At 32.4% G+C, this 25158-nt stretch overlaps 2 protein-coding genes across 2 annotated transcripts in view; both read right to left on the bottom strand.

The window, feature by feature from the left end:
* Positions 1-25158, bottom strand: part of LOC132755616 (E3 ubiquitin-protein ligase TRIM45-like) — a 42202-nt gene that overhangs the window by 13720 nt on the left and 3324 nt on the right. The window lies entirely within an intron of this gene.
* LOC132755622 (uncharacterized) lies at positions 10011-11753 on the bottom strand. The gene has a single exon (XM_060746517.1). It carries the CDS (start codon positions 11751-11753, stop codon positions 10011-10013), a length of 1743 nt encoding a protein of 580 aa, XP_060602500.1.

The following is a 25158-nucleotide window of genomic DNA, read 5'->3' as shown; positions in this document are numbered from 1 at the left end:
GCCTGTATGATTTTTCAAAAACAAAGTTTTGCAGAGGTAGTTCCTTGCAGTCTCGACATATTCCCATGAAACCGACACTTTTCAAACCATCTTTTGATCAGCATGGAAGGCAGTTACATTCCAGGCTCACTGCGTTCGTATTCAGCAAATAATCTTTTCGGGATACATCCATGTTTATCTGAAAAAAAAACATCTTCAATATGACAGCGGTGGAACAATTTTATATTCTAACACAATTAAAAATTTTTCTTTTAAAAACAAAAAGGCCAAGCGGCATTTTTCGCAACAATCCCTCGCCTTTTCTTAAACCTCATGTGTTTTTTCAAACCAAAAAAAATTTTGGCCCCGTTTTTTTTGGTTAAAAACAAAAAAATTTTTTTTTGTCGATTTTGTTGTAAAAAACTATTAAAAATAAAAAAAATTGTCAACTAAAAAAATAACCAAAACCCAATTCTTTAATTCAGTTTAACACTGTAAGAGGGTAAAGTGTTGTTACGGACGCCAAAATTTGGGGGCTTTAACACACGTGAAAACCAACAAAATCAAGAACGAAGCTTTTTTAAATGACGGCAAACGATTAAAATTTTCATTTTAATAATAATAATATTTTGTTTTTCCCCCTTTGAAAAATATAAAGGAAAAAAGAAAAACAAATTTTAAAAAAATTTTTTTTTAAATACGTTATTCCAAAAATGTTCCCACGTAGATTTCAACCCACTGGAATAGCCTTTAAAGAACGTTTCGATTGGAAACTCTGAAAGAATTTAATCACCAAACGTAAAGTCCAACTATGTAATAATTATGATATTTTTACATGACGTGTTAGAATGGAAATAATTTTTTCGTGCATTATTGTATACGAGGGTTGTTCAAAAAGTAATAGGACTGCAGCTCTACTGTTCACATTTTTTCATCTACGTACACGTGTTTACAAAAATCGAATATCGGAACTTGTCCTTTATATACAGTGAAAATATAAAAACAATATGTTTAAAAACAACAATGCTGTACAACTTACAAATGACAAGGGGTACGCGACCCGGCGCACGCTAATAGTTGAATAAATGACGTTCATGACGTCGTAAAATAAATTCAAAATGTAAACAGCGTCATTCTTTCTGAATTTATTCTCCACAATGTTCTAGGTGCTTGAATCATGTAACTATAACCAGAACTCATCTGTGGAGATGTAGCGAAAAAAAGCAATCACATTTTCATTTCTTTATTCGAAACATGCCCGGTGGCCGGCAACTTTCGGTTTTATCTCGTGATTTTGAGTATTCTGGAAGCTAAACGGGCATGGACAAAAAATGTAAATGACAAAGTGAATTATATTATTTATTTACACATGCCATCTTACATTCTTAAAACAATATGAGTATGTACAGTAAATTAAAAATGCTTATTAATTGAAAATATTCTCTTCTTCTGAGCATAGGCTATCATTTATTAAACAAAATCGAGGAAAATTGATACCAATAATTACCGCGTATCATCAAATTTATTCAATGATAACACACACATATATATATATATATATATATATATATATATATATATATATATATATATATATATATATATATATATATATATATCTAATAAAATGAAATAGTGTTTAAAACAAATTTCCCCTATTCAATAATTTTCTTAGAACTGAAACAGTAGACCCGATGCAAACATCAAACATGCCGGACAGTTCGCGGACTGTATATCGCCGATACTTTTGTAGCGCTATTGCAATTAACGTCTCTAACGTCGGTCAATTTTCCGCTTTCTCCCTGGCCCTTTCGTGTCTGTGATCTCATATTCAGCGTCTTTGAACTGCTTTCCCCAGCCGAAAACGAGTGTCCTAGTTATTGTTCTGTAAAAATTTAATCTTTTCATACGAAGCTGAAGGAGTAGGGCCTATCTGTTGGCAAAATTTAATGATCGTACACATTTTAAGTTTTTCAACGAACGTCATTTTTCTACATTTAAGGCTAATATCACTGCTTTTCAAAACGTTATAGTTTAGCGATTTCTTGTCTGAATTACGTCAATTTTGGATTACATGACACTTTAATACGATAAAATGTGTTGGTGAAAAATTAGGGGAAACAGACAACATATTATGAATAAACTGAAAGTACAAATAAGCGTCAAAATATTTTTGATGCGCTGCGCCGGGTGCGTGTTACCATGGTTATTTAATATCACAGGGAACGCACGTTTAGTGCAATAATTCAATAAACTTATGCTGAAGTTGTAGAAAACAATTAACTATTGCCGTGGATATGAAAATATTTAAAATCTAATGGAATATGGAGACATAAGACTCTTAGTCCTATTACTTTTTGAACAACCCTCGTAATAATGAACGTTTTTCGTTCAAATGCTTTGTAATTAATCACTCAGGCCTATCGGCTTTCCTGATTATATTACTACGCATTTGAACTCAAACCGTGCATTATTCTACAACAATGCACTCAGAATTGATATGTTTTTCCTAACTAACATAGTATAAAGTTGAAATGACAGTTACAGCCACATTGTTATTTATATGTTTAATCGTTCAATGTTTCACATGGGTTTACGTAATTAAGAAACATCCTAATAATTATAACTCGAATATTTAAGTCCAGATGTGAGTGATCCAATGGGGTTTTATGAAAGCAAAATCATTACTTTTTCGAATATCCAATTTGAGAGTTTATACCGCCGGAATTTGCCCTCTTTCTATATACTATATCCATTCTACAATTTATTTGTCTCTTTCATGACGAACTTGATATGATCAAAGTATAGGAAAAATCACGGGTAACCATTGTCTACTGAATTAAAAGGCGAGCGATTTTAAACAATTTTGTTTGCGCAACAACCGCTTATATCTAATGTGCTTCTTATTCAACATATCGATTGATTGTTAAACCAATATGATCTACGCGACTTTTTATTGTAACTTGGTTTACAGGTATAATTCGATGAATTCTTTAGATAGTGTCCTATTTCTATTTGAATAAATAATACTCTTTTGTACCAAAATAGAACAAAATTTCAGATGATTTAACTTTTTAGTATTGTTATATTTGTATTTACATGAAAGTAGGACTATTAAATCTAAATAGAGAATAATGATGATAACGTTTAGCAAACGTTCATAAGTTCATAGAAATATTATTTACAATTTGAAGGAAACAAAATAAAAAATGTCTTACCTTTCTTTCAAGAACTTTGGAACGCGTAAGATTGAATATTCTGGTATACAAGGGAAACAACTCTCTGTGTCTGTCATGTACATAATGACGTTAAACTCCCTTAATCTAAGCGACACACATACGTATTAAAGCTTTGTTTTTATTAATACATAGAAAGAGATATAAAATAAAAAAGTACAAATCATTGTCAAGTCTTTACACATGATGGTGTACCCTCGCAACAGCAAAACAAATCAGACTTAAATATATCAAAGTATGGAAAGAGACTAAGTGGAAAAATGGCAAGATAACTGGATTCAATTATGCTTTATATAATCAAATATTCCAACAGCTCAATATAGGTTATGAATACTTGTTTTTATACATTGCTTCAATCCTTGATATGGTTTGTATTAAGTTTGATTTTCTGAAAAGACAACAATTATAATGTCGTAGTATGCTTACACAATTGCAACGTGTAGTCTACGACATTTTATTGTCGGTGACGTATGTCCTTGACAACGTCGTACGACCGTTTAATGAAACATATCGCTGACGTCGTGTTTCTTCGGCGAGACACAATCTAGTTAGTGTGCGCTTTGATGCCACAGCTATCAGAAGTGACAGCAGAAAGCATAAAAACATGAAATGGCAAAATAAATTTTAAAAAATACTTTATGTAGACTGTTGGAAGACTATTCTGAAATTTACATAATTATTATGATACGTATAGATACTTTTTAATGTCATTCAAGGAACACTTTTTGTGAGAAAAACAGCTACATTTTTGAACTCGGTCCATCTCTTTCATGCTATCCTTCCCCCTTACCTGTTTTTTACTGAACGGTAAAGGCAAATTACCTTATAAAGGAATATTCTCTTCTTCTGTTAAAATAGCAAACATTGGTTTTATAACGTTCATATAATTAGAGAAAGTCAGGTGCTTATCACCTGAAGAAAGTAGTGATGAATGTCAAATTAATTTAATTGTTATCAAAGTAGCAAATTGTAAACAAAGTAGTATTTGACTTTCATACAAATTACTAAATCATTATCAGCAAACTAAATTGCCAAAAAAATAACAGAAGCAAACGATAGTTCAGGTTAATGATCGATCAATAAGTAATGGAAATAAATTAATATAAAAAATTAAAAAGCTTTAAACAAATAAAAGCGGGCTTTATGAAAAGCTTGTCTTGCGCGATAGAAACAATTATAGCTGCATTTTTAAGAAACGCCAAAATTATTAAAGTACTGCAAAATAAAAGAAGGCTGTCATTATAAAACCAATACTTACTTGTCTGTTTGAACATATAAATTACTTAAAGGGCACCGAATGTAACGTGTGGCGCATTTTTTGCCCAATTCAGTTGTTTTTTACCTTTTTTTTACTCAACCGATTCTAACGTTAGAATCTGCACAGTACACGTAAAACTAAGAAAAACTCGGAATTATTGTTTTCGAGAACATTTGGGTACATGTATAATAATTTTTGATAGTAATTTCCGAGGTATACAGTGCACATAAGTTCAAAACAAGCAATTTCTAGTTAACTGTTCTTTCTCGTTGTTTGAAAGAAATTTATATATATATATAATATAATGAATCTTATAGATTTAGTATTTATAATGTTTTGAAATGATAAATTGATGTTTTGACATATTTTTGTAAAGTTATATGGTAAGGAACGCACTACTTTTTTATTGAAAAGTAACAGGTTGTTCTTTATTCTGTCCCAACTTGTAATTTACGTAAAATATTTCACTTTAGAACGTAGTGTTTTTGGGTTTTTTTTTCGGAAAGCCGATTTTTTCCATAGATGTATATAAATATATCTCAAGTGGTATTAGTATACTTAATAATCCCCAAACCCCGGATTTGTAAATAACGTAGTTACAGTGCAGATACTAGATTATTTAAAAAAAAATGAAATGCAAAATATATACACCATGCAATTTGTGCAGCCTTACGTATTGATATATCTATACTGCATATTGCTTTTCATCCACGATGACTTCTACTTAGTGTCGCCTAATTTGGTTGATATTTTTTGGATTGTTTTTTATTTTATTTTTCTCGTGACCACGGTAACCTTCCGATGTCTTTTACTTTATATCATATGGGTGTTCCTAAAAAAATATCTAAATTTATATAAAATCTAGTAAAAATATAATGATTTGTCTAAAAAAAATTCTGGAAATGTTTTTTTAATAATGTGCTGAGCATTTATACATGTAAACAGCGATTGACAAACTTGACGTCACATAAACATCGTACGACAGCCCAAACTCTGTCGCAGAGCTAAGACCCCTGTCGCAGAGCTGCGACATTTCTCACAAGGTCGTAGACTATGAATAAAGGTTTATAAAACGGTTCTTACTGGTGTGCGACATGTCTGCGACAAAAACTAACGTACGGTTGATAAAACAGTCTCCAGCTTAATGTCTTCCATTTTTTAAAAAGAAGAAAATATTTAATGAGACTGTGGCTAAAATAGTATGAAAGGAAGGTTACGGCTACAACCACATGCTATTTTCATTGGTTTAATCAATCTATTTTATGACACTTTAGTCAACACTATGATATTGATAACATTAAAGTTCTTTATTTGCTACATTTGCAAAGCTGATCACGCAAATAACAAGCTGACAGAAAAGTCTGAGGTTTGTTCATGTTTACAAAATTTGTATACAAATGACATCAGCAACCAATTGCAATATCCAATGGAAAATTGTTCGTCATATATTGATATATTTCATAATACAATTCAATCGCCTCATTTCACAAAGAAATCAATATTAAACACGTTTAAGAATCTTATGATATCTGTTGTTATTGAATTTAAAGTTAACATAAAGTTTTATATACGCATATCATATCTAAAATGTCGAATAATGACAAAATCATATTTAAACACGTTCTAAATTAATAAACTACACAAAATAGAGAAAAAAAGAATCCTTAAAGAAAGCCCAACACGACAAAATTGAAAATGTTGCAGGCTCGGTTTGATAGAGCCTGTTCATGGACGGAACTGTTAAGTGCAAACTACCGTCCACGACCCCTAGCACCGGCTTAAGCAGAATTCAACATTAAACATGAACTGGTGCAATTTTTATTTTTTTGAAACATCCGCAGATGTGTTCATATGGCGGTTTTCATGGAACCTTCAATGTGACACGTAAGTGCCATTCCATGAAAAGCGGCATATGGTCCCCAAGTAAAAAAAATACGTGTGCCCTTAACGAGAAAACAATGGGTGGAACTAAATAAAATGAAATTTTGAAAGGGGATCAGAGGTAATGAAGCCTGCATATCACAGATAAGACGTCAAAAGACAAATTTAAAAAGCAGGCCACATATCTTAAGGGTGAATCAACAGTATTCAAGTGAGGAATACTGGAACCACCTAACAAGAAAAAAGCCGAATAGAAATAACTAAATTACAACAAGCACAACAATAATGTCGTGCTGAACAATATTAAAGGCTTGGAAATATAACATTTCTGATTGAATGTACGGGGCGACTTTTTACAGCCTCCTCACGGCACAAACAACGCTGATGTGGCGATAAAACAGAGAAAATGAGAATCCCTAAGGAAAGCCCAACACAGCAAAATTGAAAATGTTGTAGTTTGATTTAGCCTGTTCATGGACGGTACTGTCAATAGCAAACTACTCTCCACGCCCCTTGCACCAGCTTAAGAAGGATTCAACTTTTAACATGAACTGGTACAATTTTGAATTATGAAAGATCAAAAATGCCATCCGCAAGGAGCCAAGCAGGACACCAAAAAGGACAGGACACACGAGCATTTTCCTGACAAAAATTATTGAATCGTCGTAGTATTTGCTTAACATTTTGTCCAATAAGCGACACCTTATTTGAAAACGTCTGTATATTTTCAATAAAATGTCTAAAGCACATTTTATTAAGCCGTACATTCTTTATAATGTCGCCTCCTTTTAAAAAACCCACGCAGGTCTACGAGAATATGGATAGGGGTTATATGAGGTGCACGCTTGCAAGCATTAGTTATTTCTTATTTTGAATAAAATAAAAGAAGAAAAGGTCAAATTCCCGACATGAACGCTCAGATTCTGGTGATAACAAAATATAATTTCCCTATATTATGTTATACAGAATGTAAATTTTAAAACATAGTTATGCTTTATCACGCTTAATTTGGGTAACTTTTTTAAGTCTTCTGTTATTTAAATGTTAAATGTCTTATTCACTTTGCCTTTTATATATATTTAATTTAAAAGTCGTCACGTTTTTAGTTCAAACGGATTGATTTTTATTTTTCACCCCCCCCTGATGGTTGAGCATATAGTCGCCGTTTTGTCCGTCCGTCCGCTTTTCTTGTCCGGGACATAACACTGTAACAACAAGAGGTATAGGTAGATGTGCAGTGCAAAAGAATCATAACTCTGTCTTGCCTATTTTTGGAGTTATTGCCCTTGTTCATTTAATTGCTTTGAACTTTGTTCGGGACATAAATCTGGAACTTTAAGAGATATCAACATGAAATTTTGTATGAAGATAGATCTCATTGGGTAAAAGTGCAGTGAAAAACAACCATAACTCCTTGCCTAATTTTGGAGTTATTGTCCTTTGTTCGTTTTTACACTTTAAACTTTGTCTGGGACATAAGTCTGAAACTATCAGAGATATCAACATAAAACTTTGTAGGTAGATAGATCTCATTGGGAGGAAGAAGTTTAGGGCGAAAGAACCATAACTCTGTCTTGCCTAATTTTGGAGAAATTGCCTTTTGTTCATTTTTACACTTTGAACATTGTCCAGGACAAAGTTCTGAAAGTATAATAGAAATGAACAAGAAACATTAAAGGTAGATTGATCTGTTTGAGTAGATATGCAGTGCATAAAAACCGTAACGCTGCCTTGCTTAATTTTGGAATTATTGCCCTATGTTCATGTTTATACTATGAACTTTGTCCAGGACATAACTCTAAAACTGTAGAGAGATCAACATGAAACTTTGTAGATAGATACATCTCATTGGGTAGTGCAGTGCAAAACATTACTTTTCCTAGCCTTATTTTTTAGTTATTATCCTTTGTTCATTTTGACACTTTAAACTTTCTCCGGGACATAACTATGAATCTAAAAAAAATATCAACATAAAAATGTGTAGGTATATCTCATTGGGTAGAAGTGCAGTGCTTATAGCTCTGCCTTGCCTAATTTTGGAGATATTGCTCTTTTATATTCTAACTTAGTAACATTCATATCATCTTAATATATTCATTTCAAATTGTGTAGAATAGTTTGGGCTCTAAGAAACAGATCTTTGCAGCGAATCATTGCCATTATTTATCGTCACAAACCAAACCCTTCGTTTACTTGACAATAAAAAGAATACATGTATTTACAAAATATTACTACTGAAATTTGTTTTTACTGTATTTCTATAAAGTATAGAAATAGAAATAAATTGCATACTTCTGCAAACAATTACATATTCTTTATTATACGTAGTCTCATCTATACATATTTAAAACATAGACAACTAAACAACGAGAACAATGTATAGCCATAAAAGACACATTATGACCAAATTCTTTTATTTTCAACGGCTTTAGATAACGAGTTGTCGAGCCTTTTTATACTAAAATGCTTAAATGAGCTTGAGGTTTTTTAATTCGTAATGAAATAAATTAAAAATTTCGAATGGAAATTGAAAGAGTGAAGTTGGGAAGAAAAACTGTTAAAGACAATATTATTGTCTTCAACATTGACATAATACGCATTAAAAAGATTTAAAGGGACTTAATCGTGCAATATTACAATTAAGCTATGAATTCGATAACTTTTCGTAACACTAAAACATTAAGGCTGTTGTATGTATTAAAGTCGTATAGATAATTTAAAAGATATTTCCTGGATTATATCTCATGTTAAGTAATGATGAAACAAAAGAAACATAACAAAGAAAAACTTGCTAAACAGGAAATAAAACCAAACTTTATTACAATAGAGACACCTGATATGGTTTGTTTTTTCTAATAGTTAATAACTTGAATTATTTAAAACACTGTACACGTTAGACTTTGCAATTCTTCTTTCATTAAATACATGAAGTTGATGCTCGGGATAAACTCAAAATAAGCCTAGTACTGTCAGGGATATTTTGTAGTTGGACATAAGGGACACCTACACATTGTCAATGATTTGTTATGCTGAAATACGACCTTGATCCACAAACTCACTTGTCACTCATCGAACATTTTAATTGTATTAAAAAAAATTTACTTTTGTTCCTACTATCAAGTGTTGCAATGTGACATGTAAATAGTAAAATTCTTTTCAAAACCACTGATAAAGTCAACGTGAATCATTTAATCAAACACTTATCTGCCCACATGTATTGATATATTCTTTTTCCTTTTGGTCATGTACACAAGATTTGTTCATTATATATTTAAAGGCCCATTATGCCTCAGAAATGCTTTTGCTTTAATTTCTCAAAAACCTTTTTAATTTTGGTGTTTAATGGTATCCAAAAGGTTTCTCATTGGCCAATTGCCATTTCTTCTTCAATTGCTTTTTGAAAAATGAAAAAAACAAAACAAATAAAATAAAGGGCTAACACATCTTCAGAGCAGACACATTAAATTAAATTAAATTCAACACGGAGATATTCATCGGACAAGTAAATAAGCTTTCTATTTTTAGTATACTTTTTCTGTACAATGAAATATTAATCTGAATATCCATAACAACAGTTGTGTTTGAATTTAGTATGTCCACTGCAATATAATGTGTCTATTACATTTAACATTTTACGTTGCAGCATATTTTCACATTCAAAACGTACCATCAATCGATCTCACATTAAATACTTTTATTGTATCATTTGAACCACGCTCCTGCTGAGAAGAACAACTTACATATAATTTGCGATTTCTTTCAAGATATGTTACGGTTTTTGGATAATAAATGTTTATATTCTCTAATCCTGTGATCTCACGTTTCTTGAAGCTGCCAGACAATCTGACTATTTTGTGACTGGAGTAGAAGCAAACTAACAACGTACCATCATCCAACTCTTGAATTCCTTTTGGACATACATATCCTTGATCCTCAAATCTTTGTACAACATTACCTTGCCAGTCTATCTTCAGGCACTTGCCATGACCTTTCCAGTAGTAGTAATCAGATAAATACACAAACTTCCCATCACTACTGATAGAAATCTGTCCAGGACCATCAAATAAACCAGGAGTATTAAACACATGTGCGATATTTCCGTCTAAACCCAGAATAACCAGCTTTCCTGGATTGCAATTACAGCCTACTACTAGCTTGTCCTGACAATAAGCTACACAATTACACTTATCTCCGACATCTATACGACGACCTAAAGACAAACTTGTATCAGTATAAGAAATGATCTGGATACACTTTTCATCACGTAATGCAACAGCAAGTTTATTTTGTGGAAGTTTTATAATATCGCGTGGTCCTGAAGACAGGGTTTTCTCTGAAACCAACTTTCCTGTGTCTACATCTATAGTTTTTATTGTCTTATTGGCATTATCAGCAATGATCATTTGTGTTGCAGAAACCATTACCATCCCAAAGACATCACTTTGTACTTTATCAGAAGAAAATTTCACGTTGAGCGATCTTTCATAATTCACACATATTTCAGTATCTGGAGATGGTTTTCTGTATGTTGAAATTATTCCAAAGTTTTTCTCACATTCCAGTTGATCAAATAGCTTTTGGTTCCCGTCAAATAGAATGTCGTCATATGTCATATTATCCTTGACAATTTGTTTTTCTTCACTTTCCAGTGTCATTAAACGAGGTCTGACATTTTTCAATTCAATGAAAAGCGTATTATGCTTGTTAACTTCCTTCAGGCCATTTAGAAATGACTGTGAACGTTTCACTTCCTCGGCTATTTTTTCGCAAGCAACCTTGATATTATCGAGTTTCTGGTTTGCTGTATTAACAACAGCTTCAGCTTCTTTTAGCATAATCGATTCCATCTGATCGAAACGATCGTTTATTTCCTTTCTCAAGAGTCGTATGTCTTCAACAACTTTTCCGTGACTTTGTTCTAGTTGTTTTGTAGCAGCTGAAGCATTCATTATATTATTTTCACATTTCATGGCTAGCACTTCCATCTTTTTGTTCAAATCTATTAAATCACCAGATACGTTACCTGAAACATCAGGAATATAGTCAACTTTACATTGTTTATGTTCAAGCGTAACACAGACATAGCATGCTACAGTTTCGTGACTGTTACAATAGAACTCCAGTGATTTATCCCTATGTTTGGTACAGTTGTCAGTAATGACGTCTTCATTTACGTCAATGGTCGTTTGTTGTGTTGGCATAGCGTCTCTATCAAACAGCACATGGTTCATAGATGGTCTTGACCTTCTATGATGTTGAAAACAAACTTTACACAAATGTTCCTGGCAGTCTTGACAAAATCCATGGGCTGGCTCCTTTAACCCATCTCTTTCACATGGGATACAATATAAGTTTTGGTTTGTCTTTGATGGCAAAGCTATATTTCCTGGCACTTCCATTTTCCTAAACGACAAGAATTCATAACTGTCAATCCTTCTTACAAAAACATACTAATATTTAAAAAATGCCAAGATAAAGCTACAGTGTAAATGTACATCCAGCATTGAACATATGTGTTTAATATATGGAACAAAATTGCGATATTGAAACCCGGTTTGAATACCCTTAACTTAATGTAAAAGCACAAATACTTAATTCATCAAATTAAATACATCAATTTACTTTAGTTGATGAAAGAGTAATCAATATTTTGTTTCAAAAGAATGAGCCCAAACATGTCGTATACTCAATAGGCGTTGTCGCATAGAAACTTTACATAAATTTTCATGTGAAAGGTATTATTTTATCAAACTTATCCTATAAACCTTAAGTGTTACAATAACTAATGTTTCTCAATAAAGTAGCAAACTTTTCTGATTAACCAAACATATATTTTGTAATATAAATACAAAAATCTATTAAAGATCTCACCTTTCTATTCGTTTGTCTAAATATGAACTTTGGAACGCGGAAGTTTAAAAACGAGTACACAAGGGAAGCAATTTGTATTCCTATCATTTAAGATACCTTGCGTTTATTGCCCGTGAAATAGAAAATTATTTTTCACAACAATGCAAAATTGTATACAAAAATTAAGTCATTTATACTTTCAAGCGCATGTCTAAACAAACAATGTTTTCTTAATTTTGAAAATAAGAATTGAAACGTTTACAAATGAAGATATTCTAAAAGTGTATTTTTTGTAAACAAATCTATTTTTGTTATCATGTTGTTTTATAATAATCGCTTATAGCTCGTCCGGTTTATTAGATAGGTAATTGGACGTTATGTTTATTGTGATTTCATATAATCAACATACCGAATATTTTATGTCAGGTTTATCAATATAGCTAATTATGTTGTCATGTTTATCAAAATAGCTAATTTTGTCGTCCTATTTATAACATGGCTAATTGTTTGTCAAGTTTGTCAACAGGGCTTATTATGATGTCAGGTATATGAACACAGCTAATTGTGTCGTAATGTTTATCAACATAGCTATTTGTGTTATCATATTTATAATCATTCCTAATTTTGTTGTCATATTTATATAGCTAATTCTGATGTCAGGTTATTTTCATATATTGTTTTGTCATACATATTAAGAAAGCTAATTTTGTTGTGAGGTTTATCAACAGAACTACTTGAGATGCCAATTTATAAACACAGCTTATTGTGATGCTAAGTTTATCAACATATATCTAAATGTAATCGTTTTTTGTTTATAGCATAGCTAATTGTGATAAAAGGATTATCGACAAAGCTAATTATTTTGTTATGCTAATCAGGATAGCAATTTGTGTTGTCAAGTTTTTCAACATAGCTTATTTGTCGTCTGGTTTATCAACATAGCTTATTGTGATGTCAGGTTCAATACATAGCTAATTGTGTCGTTCAAAGTTGGTTTTTTATTCATTTTGATTTTCTTAATAATTATGTTTAGAGGGCTTGTTTATCTCAATGGTACAGTATGTCTACACTTATATCCAATTGAGCGACGCCATGAAAAAATGACCCTTCGGACAATTTTCATCATTTTTTTGTATCATAATTTATATATAAATCAATTATTGCAGATGATTTTACTTTTTATTGACTAAATGATTTTGAAAAATGTCCAAGATATATCTTTTTATGTACATGTACCAAAGTGTTGTTCTGACGTCGACGACGTTTCTATCAACGTTAAACGCTTTAAAGAACGTCGTGGTTTATATCTGAACTGCTATTGTTTTAAGAATGGATTTTGTAAGAACAAATAAAGACACTAAGCTCAAGTGAATTTACGTTTCTGTCCTATGAAGTTGCAAACTTAAAAATCATGAATATAAAAAGTTAACGGGGAAGAAATCACAAAAAAATGATCGGCAATAATGTACCCAGTATATTGTTTAATTTATAATTAACGAAATAATAAATAATTAGATCATTCTTATATCAAACAAATATCTAGTTTATTGATACAGTCAAAGATAGATACATTTGTACATATGAATCGTAAAATGAATGTCATTCTTCCCGTAGTTGTGGGCACGCCACATCACGGTACGCCTGACGTACAAAAGGTCGTACATTTTTAACAGATAGTCCACTAGGTAGCAAATCTGCAGGTAGAATGTCGTCTGGTACTGTAGTATTCCTCTTCAGAAATGTGACCCGCTGCTCTACGTCAGTTGAGCGCTCTCTCGCGTATATACGAGCATCGTACCATCCTTCGTTATACGGAAAGAGTGATACCGCTTTAACCCCGTAATGGTAAAAGGAAACACGGCAGAAATGTCTTCCAGTCATACCTGTAATATATTTTGACATTGTTAATAATAAGTCAATCGTAAATTACTTGATATTTAACCATAACAAGCAATATTTAATACACTAACCAGTAATATGACAACGTTTCTGCCGAAGCAGAATTTAGCTCTGTGTTTAATTTTTTAGTTTTTTATTGTACAAAATAGGGTGTAAATTTAAGAAATTAAAATATTTGTATAGAATATCCAGCCAATTCTGATATCCATGGTACTCGCGGAAGAGCACGAGGGAATTGCTTGAAGCAGACTTTCTTACGACAGATGCCACCTGCGAAATACTGTCGCAATCCTTGCGTCTATACAGCTTCTTGATATGCCCAAATTCTCCATCCACAAGACACCTGAAATCGAATAAAAACTATATCGAAAACTGCTTATTTATAGTTCACGTTTAATGATTTCTATATTTCTATAGGAACATAATAATTGCAAGTAGATTTGTTCTAGAATAATCGCTTTATTCGCCAGTGTTTTAGTTTTAATCCTATGGCCAGATTCTCTTCTTGTACGATGTTCTATGACATGTATAAAAAACGCCCGCTGGTATGCACGCACGTACGTGTTTGAACACGTACAAAAGTAGCAAATGCTCGTTTTGTGCAGACCAAAAATCCACAAATTAATTTAGCGGATTGTCATAAACTAAAATATATGAATCTGCATTATACGAGAATAAAATATAATATGAATAAAAACATAAATTAATTTGTGTGACCACGAATTCATTTCAGGAGTGTTATCTAATCATGGATCCCCATATGAATCCGCCATGCCAGATACGCTAACATAAAGCGAGTTTTATTCTGCGCTGTAATAAAAATATATTCACAATTTGAACTAAAACGATGCATTGTAAAGTGTCGCATCGGAATGGTCAATGCTATACTAATATTTAACTGAAAACACATATACGGTAAAATACTCACAACCACAGTTATCGGCGTGCATGACGCAAACTTTCTCTCCAAATCTTTAGTATGTAGCATACTTATAACTTAGTTTGGCCCGTGCATCCCTGTATCATCAACACATGTTGATTAACATTAATGTTTAGTATATTAAAGATTAAGTTGGAAAAATATGAATTCAGATGGCCCTGAGGAAATCATATACTTCCATTGTGATATGAGAAAGGGAGAAGAAATTAAGGTACTTGCAGTTTACAATATTTCAGCTTCTTTGATTCGATATTCCAATATGAAAAACAAGATCAACAAAGAAGGACGGCATTCAATGAGCGCATCCCCCAACACAAGACCATCCGCGAGAGTCCAGCAGGACAATAAAAAGGACAGGACATTCGAGCATTTTCTTAACAAAAAAATTTGAATCATCGTAGTATTTGCTTAACATTTTGTCCTATAAGCGACACCTTATTTGAAAACTTCTTTATATTTTCAATAAAATGTCTAAAGCAGCTTTTATTAAGCTTTATTTTGCCCCTTTCTTTAAAATAACCCAAGCAGGTCTACGAGATGGATAATGATAATATTAGGTAGACGCTTGTAAGCTTTAAAGTAGAAGTGTATGCTTTCCCGTTTTAGATGTTAAAAGTGAATGAATAAATGAATGAATATCATAAATCAGAACTACCTATGGCTACCATTAAATACATCTTAAGGTTGAGGAGTTTTTTTAAGATTCTCTATTCAACAGAGTCTTGGATTTCCATGCACTTCAAAATATTGTCATTGGTTAAATTTCTAGTTTAGCTATTTCTTATTTTGAATAAAATAATAGAAGCAAAAGGCCAAATTCCCGATATGAACGCTCAGATTTTGGTGATAACAAAATATAACTTCTCTATATCATGTTATACAGATTGTGAAACTTATGCTTTATTATGCCTTAACTTTGGGTAACCTTTTTTAAGTCTTCTGTTGTTTAAATGTCTCATTCACGTGGCCTTTAATATATATTCAATCTTTTTACTTCAAACGTATTTATTTTTTTGTCCCCACCCCCCGAAGGGTTAGCATATAGTCTCCGCTTTGTCCGTTCGCGCGCCTTCCGCTTTTCTTGTCCGGGACATAACTCTGTAACAACAAGAGGTAAAGGTAGATATGCAGTGCAAAAGAACCATAACTCTGCCTTGCATAATTTTGGAGTTAACGCCCTTTGTCCATTTTTACATTTTGAACACAGGTCTGAAAGTATAATGGGTATAAACAAGAAACTTTGTAGTTAGATAGATCTCATTTGGTAGATGTGTAGTGCACAAGAATCGTAACTCTAAATTATCTAATTTTGGAGTGAGTGTCCTTTGTTCACATTGACATTTTGTACTGTGTCCGCGGCATAACTCTGACAATTAAAGAGATATGAACAAGAAACTTTGTAGGTAGATATATATCATTGGGTAGATAAGCTGTGCAAAGAACAGTAGCTCTGTCTTTCCTAAGTTTGGAATTATTGCACTTTGAACTTTGTCCGGGACATAACAAGAGGTATTCTTTTCTGTGTCCAAAACCGATTCGGGGAGCATCACACGGTTCAACCGGTTCTTGTTTTATATGTTGTCTTGTTTTAGATTTATAGTGTAACCTATTTCATAGAGCCGTAAAGATGAAACCGAAAAGAAGCTTGATCAACTAGATTGTGTATACGAATATCTAAAATACAAACGTTTTTAAACTGTTTTTTTGATGTTCAACACAATTAAATATTGAAATCCTTTATACTTGTGGATTAAAAACTGACATTATTCCTTCCTACAGTAAAATATTGATTATCTTTCTATATAAGGACAATATTTTTTGCAAAATGGAAACAAAGGAAATAAATAATGGAAATAATGATAGACTACTTTAAAATCCCGCACTGAATGTATGTAATGAAATGTCGTTCGAGCAATTTTACAGAGATGTTTATTTATCGTGTTCAGTCGGTTACGTAAAGGGATCATAGAGTTGGCCTGATAAGTAATGATTTTGAAAATCTGATTTAAAGATACCTACCACTAGTGATAGACATTTAAAGCTGCAGGAAATTTATACACCGAATGATAACATTTGTGTTTCATTTGTTACATTTTATATAAATGGTATAATACCGGTCGATGACTTAGAGTAGCTTGACCCCAACGTATGCGAGTTTCATTGTCATTAGTAACTTCTTGTTATGTGTTGTCGCCTTTTAGCTTAATTCTCTGTCTGTTGTCTAATTTTTTTTTGCCGAAGGGAGAAAATTAAACCTTTTGACAAAAGTATTTAATGTAATGAAATGGGCTGCAGAGCTGCGGCATCGGTTTCTTCGACTTCAGGTCTAGGTCATACTTTCTCATTATGGGTCAATATCAAACGTGTATGTACACCATGGTTTAAATCGATAGAAGGAAATTAAATATATTTAGCAGAGAAGTATTAATGATAATGAGAAAATATGCACAAATCATCAAGTTTAGGTTTCCTAAGATCTAGATCAAGGTCCCACAAAGTAATTAAAAATTCTTATATTAAGTATTTATAAAAGGAAGTATCCTCGGTCACGACTACCAGCCTATATCGTAGGGTGAGTTTTCCAAAACTGCACAGTCATATATCCAGCCCCTCAAGTTTTAAATGCATCAAGTTTTTTTCTTTCTTTTATTCCACGCCATGAAAATGACAAAGCGGTGTGTCATGCACAAACTGACCCATATCTCAAAGGTATAGAAAAAAACACTTATAGGTCAGATATCAGCAGTAAGAGTTATTTGTAAGAAAAGTCGTCAGGCACATAACTCTTGTTATGCAGTCACTTTGTAAAATTGTTTAGCATAATGAGTCCTTGTTGTCCTTGCAGTTGTGATAATCAATGTTTCTAACTCTGTCAATAAAAAATATGTTGCTTATGTCAAAAAATATGATAAAGAAGATCAACAAGGAAAGGCGGCGTTCAATGAACGCAACCCCACATGACCCAGCAACAAGAACCAGTGGCAAGGAGCCGAGGCGGACCCCAAACAAAATCAGGGCAGGGCACAAGGAATTCAAAGAAAACAAATAAATGATTGAATAATTGGAAATCATTTGTACCTGATAAGGAAGTCAAAGAAACATATAAATGATTGAAAAACAGGTCCACAAAGGCAGAGGGCATAGGGGAAGGGGACAGGAGACCTGGGGAAGGGGGGATAAAGGAAAACCTATTGCACGTTATAAACTTTTAGTTTTCCAGATTTGGGCTCCGTTTCAGACTTTATTGAGAAATTTGTGTTCTATTACTCTACAATTAAGGCCTTGTGATTTTTATCAAGAGCCATATGTTCGCTTACTTTAAACTGTTTTTTATTGCAAAAAAAGTTCAAGAATACCAACTATGATGCCCCATCATAACATATTATTTTCAAATTGTTTAGTGTTTTAACATATAAAGCGGTGGACATCCTTGTATTTCTTCTTCGGCTTCTTTTGTATTTATTATAATTATTTCTCTATAAATTCTTTTGCATTTTTTTATAATGTGGGTCATCTTATTTACTGACGACAAATGTGTGGGTAATATATTATTTAAACTGCCCACGATATAACAAGGAGACTAAGTGGACGTAACCGATACATTCCGAAGGAAATTAGCAGACATTTCAGTGGGTCACATGGCTTATTGGTTATTCTTGAAAAGAAATATAACTTTGAAAACACTTATTGCATAACTTTTAACTGTACTCATCATCTACACTTTGAGGACATAATACCATTTTGATAGATGATTTTTAATCTCTCGAACAAATATATGTCAAATGTTGAATGTTTTAGCTATTTTTTATATATGCTCGTCTGTTTCGAAGAAAATGTGGAGCTATTTTGGTCTTTATGGCGGCGTCGTTGTCATGCAAAATTTTATTGAAGGCCATTTTATAAACATCAACACGAATCTTAGAATACTTTCTTATAGTGACAAGGCACATTTGTTAGACATCGGGCATTTTTCAGAAAGCTTAATTTCTAGAGTTATGTCTTTTATTATTTTGTTTTTGTCAAAATTGCTTGTTAAGTAGAATGTGATTGGGAAAAACTATGAAAAAAATATTAGCCAATATAAAACTTAGAATAGTTGATAATCATGATTATGAACAATTGAAAGAAAATGACATTTTATAAAAGCAATGATGTAAGAAGTTATGTCCCTTTTATCTTAAATGCTTGTAACAAATGTGTGATTGATAGGCATTGCTCTTAACAGACAAATGTTAACACCGCATGCCATGCTTTTGTTAATTTTAATGTGTAATTTTAGAAATATAATTCTTGCATATTAGCATGATTTTAATTTTTACCAAGGTAGTTTCCCAAGTTTACTTATCAAAGGATAAGAAAGAACAGTCGATCATTGGGCCTGTATTTATATTCAGATAATGGTGCGAAAAGTATAGAGCGTAGTCGAGCTTACTGTGCAAAGTAAGGGACATTCCGGAGGAAAATTCAATAAGTTATTTTAGTGACAATCTTTCTATAGTGGCAGTGTTAAGCTCCCAAGGCTTCTCGGCACATATCAATATACATGTGTGTATATATACGCACTTCATATTTAACATTCCCACACATATCTTATAGCAAAAATTCAATGAATAATGCGTAATTTTATTTTTTTTTTCAATTTTATTTCTATTTTACATGCCTTAATGTTATTTCAGGCTCTTTCTTCTAAAACATTTCAAGATATGAAAAAAGGATATTCTACACTTTATTTTTATCACATTTCTTTTCTTTTTACTTATTCGTATCGTATTATTTAAGAAATAATATATCCCAAACAGAGATTTTATCGTTCAATAACATCACTGTTTGGAGTTACGATGCGACGAATTATATCACGAGGGCGTAGCCCGAGGGGTATAATAATGCGCATCCGAACGACAAACAGTGAAGTTATCAAGCGATAAAATGACCGATTTGGATATATTATTTCGATTATAACACGACATCAACATATAAATGCTGTCGTACCTGATATTAAGCAAATTGCGCCTGATTTGTTATCACGTCAAAACACAGATAAAGTCAGATTTTGGCTACAAACAATTTATTAAAAGAAAAAGTATCATTAATTACGCATGAATTCAGTAAAATGCATATTAAATGCGTACAATTATAATACGCTTTGTTTAAGGATGCAGCCTACATGATTTTTCTGACCACTTTGTTGTCATCACTTCTATAAAGCATGTCTATCAGGCAACAACAGCATAGTTTTTAGATATGACCGGTTGATTTGGGAACCTGTTGAACGGACATTGTCTAGACTATTATTTCATGGACAGACAAATATAGACGAAACATCGATATTGTATCTAACTGATGACAACTTTGGTATTTGTAATTTTAGGAAGCTTTTGAGCTATGTTATCGAATGTCGGTAGTTCTATTCAGGTGTCCAGTCAATACTAAATAATAATCGAAGGGACTCACGAGGTCCTCCTACACCAGTAAAGCTTAAGTCTTTACAGTGCCACTTAAAATCACAACAATCAATCAAACTCTGCTACTATCGAGTTCCAACTAACGTCGTCTTTTAAAGTCCATAATGCCGTCCATAGATTTTTATCTCTGTAACCATGTCTACAATGTTAGCACTTGGCAATTTCCATGAGATTATATTGCAGAGTAAAAAACACACACAGATAAACATGTCTTAACAACGATGGGGTTCGAATCAAAGACATCTGTCATATCAGGCAAGTTTCTTTTCGATTGTGTTATCGGGGAATGTGATTCAACACTATTATTTCTTTAACCTAACATGTGACTTTTCAAAATATTTGTAATATATTTCTTACTTATTCTAGGATATGTTAAGGCTGGGGCAGTTTTGATGGACTATTCAGAAAGAGTATTAATGTAGTCAAAAGTGACCGATTCATAAAATCAAACAGCAAGCTATCTCTCTGTTATCATGGAATTTCTAGCTTTGTTTTTCAATATACAGTTGAGTATTGCCTTCATTTTTCAGTATGCGCCTCCATATCTAAGAAAGACATGGGGTTCAATTGTGAACATATCAAGTATCGGTTCACGCGCTACATTCAAGAACTCGACAACTCTTTGCGCTGCAAAAGTGGGTTCTCATTTTAGCATTCATTCTGAACACATCGTTGATTACAAATAGCCATAATGGAATTATACTAGTACGGATTTAAAGGAGTTCTAGCAAGTGACTTTTGAAATAAACAAAGGCACAGCATTATGTATATCAAATATACCAATTTTTATATCGGTAACATTATGTTCGAAAAGAAAATATCTTACAGTCAGAATCTGTTAATTATAACGGTTATCATCACATGAATAGTCGATCGGAAAAGCTTAAGTTATGAAACACATAATTTGCTGAACACAAATTATTTGCTATTCTGTAATTTTGTAAATTGATCTGAGGTGCATTGGTAACGCGCTGCTTTTGTAGCCCAAGGGCCGGAGGTTTTATCAAAATAGAGAAAAACAGAATCCCTAAAGAAAGTCCAACACAACAAAATTGAAAATGTTGCAGGCTCGGTTTGATTGAGTCTGTTCATGGACGGTAATGGAAAGTGCAAGTTACCGTCCACGCACCGGCTTAAGCAGAATTCAACATTTAACACGAAAATGGTGAAATTTTGAATTTAGAAACATCTGCAGATGTTTTTATACGGCGGTTATAATGGAACCTTCAATGTGACGCAGTAGTGCCATTCCATGAAAAGCGGCGTATGGTCCTCAAGTAAAAGAATGCTTTTGCCCTAAACGAATAACAATGGGCGGAACTAAATAATATGGAAATTTGAAAGGGGGTCTGAGGTTATGAAGCCTGCATATCGCAGATAAGACGACAGAAGACACTTTTAAAAAGCAGGCAGTGTATTCCAAGGGTGATTATTCAGTATTCAAGGAATACTGGAACCACCCAAGTTGAAAATGGCCAAACTGAAGAAACTAAAAGTACCACATAACATGTATACACAACAATAATGTCGTGCTGAACGATCTACAAGGATCGAAAATATAACATCGTTGATTAAATGTTCGGGGAGACTTTTTACAGCCGCCACACAGCACAAATAACACGGATGTGACAATAAAATAGAGAAAAACAGAATCCCTAAAGAAAGTCCAACACAACAAAATTGAAAATGTTGCAGGCTCGGTTTGATTGAGCCTGTTCATGGACGGTAATGGAAAGTGCAAGTTACCGTCCACGCCCCCTAGCACCGGCTTAAGCAGAATTCAACATTTAACACGAAAATGGTGAAATTTTGAATTTAGAAACATCCGCAGATGTGTTCATACGGCGGTTATAATGGAACCTTCAATGTGACACAGTAGTGCCATTCCATGAAAAGCGGCGTATGGTCCCCAAGTAAAAGAATGCTTTTGCCCTAAACGAAAAAACAATGGGCGGAACTAATTCTAATCAATTCTAATCATATTTTGCAACCGAGACACTCAATATCGGACATGTAAAAAACCCGGATCCCCACTTTAAAGGGGTAACGGCTGTATCAATTCACAAACACAGACATGATAACTCGACTAATAATCTTCATGGGTTGTTCCAGTTATATGTAACAGGTATATGACAGTAAATTCACTATTGAATTTTCTGTCAGATAATGATCATACAACTAATAAGCATTCATGTTACAATTTGATACGAGTCTTATAAAACGGTTCAGTGTTTTGTGCGCAGCAAAAAAATGATAATGGTGTTGCAGAAATTTCAATAGAAACGGTTATTTTCAAAAAGGTTCTTTGAAAAAAACATGATTTTTTTCTCTTTGAAAACAAATAGTCTAGTATAGAGACGATTATTTACATAAAACAGCAATGTCAGCCAATGACTCAAACTCTCTTTGATCTGATTTGTGACGATTATCGCTTTTCTAAGTGCAAACGATACCAAAACTTTTTTTTTTCATTTGACATTTTTGCTTTATTTTACTTCATTTTTGTTTCATTTTTTATTCATTTTTTTATAATTTCATTTTTTTTATTATTTATTTATTTATATATCTCTCAGTGAAATGAATCAGTTTCAAACACTGTTGTTCTAAACTGTAATTATGAAGTGGAAAACGTTTTATAATACCTCATTGGTTGTTTTATTGTATCGCCTTTACTTTATGCGCAGCATTAAATAGCAATTAGTCTGTCAGTCAATAAACTTGGCATCTCAGTACAACCCTGGAGGCCATTTTGAATTCACCCCAAAGATCCATATCTTGAACATAATTGAAGCAAAACTAAAGCACTCAATTGCCATTTTACTGAAATATTACGGAATGACAGGCATTCATTTATCAAAAATTATCATGTGTGGCCAGCAAATTTAGTAATATATTGTGCCTGGTTAGGTAATATATGCGGGTAATTTTATACTTAATAGATGACATTTATACATAAATAGTTTCAAAGAGAAGATTGAAAGTTTCATAAAGACTTTTTCAACGGAAAAGGCACATTGATAGCGGTTTCTATTGATATTTCCGCACTACATTCTGCTGATTTTAGCTGAGCGGGTTAAACGATGGCATATATGAAAGATAGTCTTATTCGCTTTTCAGATTTACACAAGTAATACCTTTAAAAAGAATATGGTTGGTTTCACAGGATCCCTGTTTTTTAGCTTTACTGGTGCAGGAAGAACTAAGATGCCCTTCCATGCATTATTTCAGGCACGGACAGGCACCTGAATTGACCCATCGACGTTCCGCGTTCCAAAAGCTTAATGGATAGGTTCCTCATATGATAACATCCAAAGTTCCTCCCCTTCGGCCTTCCCTTGTCTGTTTTATAATAAATTGAAATGAAAATTAAAATAATAATGCTTATTAATACTAATCACATTTACTGGTGATATATATAATTTGGAATAATAATGGTGATGTTTTTGTTGTTATTGTTGTTGTTGTTGTTGTTGTTGTTGTTGATAACGATGAACCGTGAACTGTAATTTTGAATAGAAGAGTTCAACACATATTATCAATAACTGTTTTCACAAACATTCCCTCACTGAATCTATCATCAATTCAATTTTATCGTGAAAATAATAAAAACAAATATCAATAAGGAAATGCGAAATTCAATGAAAATCCATCCCCCAACAAAAAAACCAGCAACACAGGATATTGTCAAAGAGCCCAGTTATGTCTACATTTTGTTATTTTGCTCATGCCTCACTCGTCTCTTGGATTTATACTCGTAGTTGTTCCGTTACAAACGTTTTATAGTGGAAAGTCTTATCTATGCAATGAAATTTAAAATTCTTCAACCGGTACATTTTTGTGAGGATTCTTCAACGTGTCCGTCCGGCTGCTTAATTTTGTGATAGAATGATGTAGATTAGATTGGTATTTCACTTTATAAAATATAAAAATATAGTCGTCCAATCATATGACTTTGACTTTATCATTTCATTTGTTTAGATATTTGTAAAGACCCAGTTATATGTATTAACAATTTATCAGTAAATCCTTGACATTTAAACCATAATATTTAATTAGATTAGAGAACGTAATTAGACGCGAAATAAATCGTGTCTGATATCTTAAATAAATTATCTACTTCCCATTTTGTTATTCCAAATGATAAATTGTTAATCGTTTTAAAACAGTATTTAATTATCATTTATTAAAATTTGATTTTATTTCAGTGTTTATGTATCACTGATGTTATAAGCCAAACAATTTAATTAAATAAACAAATGATTAACCAGGGATGTAAACGTAATTCCAATCAAATCGTATCAAATCAATCAAATTTATTCATCTCATCATACAAACATGGGGTTTATTATATACATAAATTATTTGCAAAAATCACTTCACAGTATGCCAATTACTCTCACAAATATTAAGATAACCTTCTTTTGTTTATCATTATTTTTATCACTATGAAATATAGCATTTTAAATGTTAAGAGTCTGTAACATATTAATAAATATATATAGTCAACATTTTTTTCATATTCAGCTGAAATAAATCAATGTGAAATGCAAATAGTAAAATTATTTTCAAAATCACTGATGTAGTCCACAAAAATCACTTAGTAATTATTACAAATGAAACATTTGTCTGCCCATCATGTATTGAAATATTCTT

Source organism: Ruditapes philippinarum, unplaced genomic scaffold (genome assembly GCF_026571515.1).
Source record: "Ruditapes philippinarum isolate M1 unplaced genomic scaffold, ASM2657151v2 ctg1836_1_1_1_1, whole genome shotgun sequence".
Taxonomy (NCBI): domain Eukaryota; kingdom Metazoa; phylum Mollusca; class Bivalvia; order Venerida; family Veneridae; genus Ruditapes; species Ruditapes philippinarum.
Note: the sequence above shows the minus strand (reverse complement) of the source record. Positions and strands in the feature narration are given on the sequence as shown.